At 37.1% G+C, this 2,753-nt stretch overlaps 1 protein-coding gene across 1 annotated transcript in view; it reads left to right on the top strand.

The window, feature by feature from the left end:
* LOC119414848 (homer protein homolog 3) overlaps positions 1 to 2,753 on the top strand; it is a 140,611-nt gene that overhangs the window by 50,787 nt on the left and 87,071 nt on the right. The window contains exons 8-9 of the mRNA XM_037681969.1: positions 537 to 558; positions 1,380 to 1,407. Coding sequence (XP_037537897.1) covers positions 537 to 558; positions 1,380 to 1,407 — 50 coding nt within the window. The remainder of the gene's footprint in view (positions 1 to 536; positions 559 to 1,379; positions 1,408 to 2,753) is intronic.

Below are 2,753 nucleotides of genomic sequence, written 5' to 3'. Positions count from 1 at the left end.
ATGTCACTATGTGTGCTTGTATGTGCGAGGTGTTTTTTTAATATTAGAGTTTTTCTTCTCAGTCAAGAAAAAAAAGTTTAATAGGCATTTATTTGCCTCCACTTCCTACATGTTCCAGTTTCACTACGTTTTGTCTAAGCAGATCTCACTTGTAAATGAATCTTTAAGGCTCAATGTGATTTATCTGTCTAAATAAAGGTTGAAAGAAAAGAAGCTGAGCCAAAGACAAAGCTATTGATTTACTGCTCTGTCTTCATTCCAGCCATTACCATTGTCCAAAAATACAAATTGTGATTAAAAGGTTCAAGGTTCTTTATTGTCATCACATGTGGTACATGGGTTGGAACAAAACTGTGTACCCAAGGTCCCAGTTTCACTCAACAATAGCAAAAATATAAAGTATAAAAAGAAACAGTATATAGATATATATATAGATATATGTATCAAGGCTCAATGGGAGTTACCTGTCTAAATAAAGGTTGAATGAAATATGAGTATCCAAGATATACACTAAACGAATGCTCAACGACGAAAAGAAAGAAAGAAGGAAGAAAGAAAGTCAAATTAGTGGGATTGCCTCTTTACATATATTAATATGGTGTCTAGCCAGTACCTCACTTATTTTTCACGTTATTCCCACAACATGGACGGATGGTTTTTCTAAGTTCCTTCTTTGCACTGCGACGAGGGACAATAAACAAGGCCCAGAAAATCATGATGCCTTTCATGATGTCATTGCTCAGGTGCCTGAGAAGGTCCAGTGCCATCCTAAAAAACCCATCCCACACAGTGTTCAACCTGTTCAAACAGATGCTTTCTGGAATGCGCTTCAGGTCCATGAAGTCCCATATATCCAGATTAATTTTTTTTCCAACCCAAGGCCACCAGAACACTAAATTACTGCTGACCTCCAGACTTCCTGCCTTGTGCAATTCAGTAATCTGTTTGTGAAATTCACTAATGTGTTTATTCTTTCTGTTCCAATAATTTCTCACATATTCAACATATACAATTTTAGAACTGATGTTACATCTGTGCAATACCATACAGTAGTTTCAACTCATTGCTACTTTTGTCATGTTAACTGTAAATATACAAATTTAAAACATCTGAGATTTGTGGGGGACTGGACCCAAGAGCAGACTAAGACTGAAAGGCTTGAATGTAAAAATAACTAAATGGCTGTGGCTGAATGGTTAGTGCAGTTGTCCTCCAATGCAAGAGTTGGTGTTTGAATTCTACCAGCAGTCACATGCCAAAGTGTCCCTGGGCAAAACATGAACCCCTCAATGCCTCCGATGTGTGTCCCATTAGTGTACGAATGTGACCTAAAGCACTGATTAGACTTTGTAAATATATAATAGAGTTGTATGAATGAGTAAAAGAGGGTGCAGATTGTAGTGTAAAGTGCTTTGAGTTTATTGATAAGATAGAGAAGTGCTATATAAGTACATTCCATTTCCAAAAACAGAAACCAACATCTGTCGTGGCAGAAAAACTTAACTAACAAGGTAACTCAAAAGACACAAACCTAAAGTGATGACCCATATTGCAAAAGTGATGAATAACTAAACAAAGACTGATTAAATAGTTGCTGAGGTAGGTGGAAAATGCAAACACCTGGAATGAGTGCTGAGTGAGGGACGATGGTAGACTAACTGGAAAAACACTGAGAAGGTTGACTGAGGGTAAAGGAGAAATGGCACAAAGTGGAGGAATAGGAAACATAAACAAGACCTACACAAGAATGCTAAAATAAACTCAATAATGAAGTACAGAAATACAAATGGATAAGGGTCTAAACTGTCAGGAAAATAAAAGTAACAGAACCCAGGAGACAGAAAAATAAAACATAAACCACAAATAGAATTCTAAGATGAACTAAAAGGACTAAATAAAACTACTGAAAAGCGCAGATACGACCAAAAGGAATGCGTACAGATTTTGTTGTGTACAAGTTGCCATTATTAAATTTTTTTTAATAATGTATAGTTTATTTATTATATTGAGCATGGACTTTATTGTTTATTTATTATAATTTTTATTTTTCTGAACAAAGGAAAAAAAAACTTTTAATTTCATTATATGTGGCATAAAGCCTACTGACAATAAAGCTATTCTGTTCTGTTCTATTCTATTTGCAGATTTTTAGGCAAGCTAGCGAAATGAACTTACCTGTGAGAACTACAAGAAATCCACGAAGCATAAAAAACAGAGAAAAAGAAACATGTCAACAACAATTACAAATACTCATTATTTTTGCAAAATAATAAAATTGTGTAAATATATTTAGCAGTAGATTCAGAATGCATGAATGCAGAAGAATCCAACTAGAGGCCAATATTTTTAAATTGCTTTCTTGAGTCTATTTATGGGGCAGCACGGTGGCGCAACTGGTAGAGCTGCTGCCTCTCAGCAAGCAAGTTCTTGGTTTAAATCCCAGTCCAGGGGTCTTTCTGGTTGGAGTTTGCATGTTCTCTCCGTGCATGCGTGGGTTTTCTCCGGGTACTCCAGTTTCCTCCCACAGACCAAAAACATTCATGTTAGGCTGATTTGTAACTCTAAATTGTCCCTAGGTGTGAGTGAGAGAGTGAATGGTTGTTTGTCTCGTTTGTCTCTATGTGTCCCTGTGATGGACTTGCGACCCATCTAGGGTGTACCCCGCCCCTCGCACAGTGACTGCTGGACATGGGCACTGGCGACACCCGTGACCCAAAATGGAAGAAGTGGGTAAAAGGTAATGGATGGATGGA

This window comes from Nematolebias whitei, chromosome 9, assembly GCF_014905685.2.
Source record: "Nematolebias whitei isolate Nwh7 chromosome 9, NemWhi1, whole genome shotgun sequence".
Classification (NCBI taxonomy): domain Eukaryota; kingdom Metazoa; phylum Chordata; class Actinopteri; order Cyprinodontiformes; family Rivulidae; genus Nematolebias; species Nematolebias whitei.
Note: the sequence above shows the minus strand (reverse complement) of the source record. Positions and strands in the feature narration are given on the sequence as shown.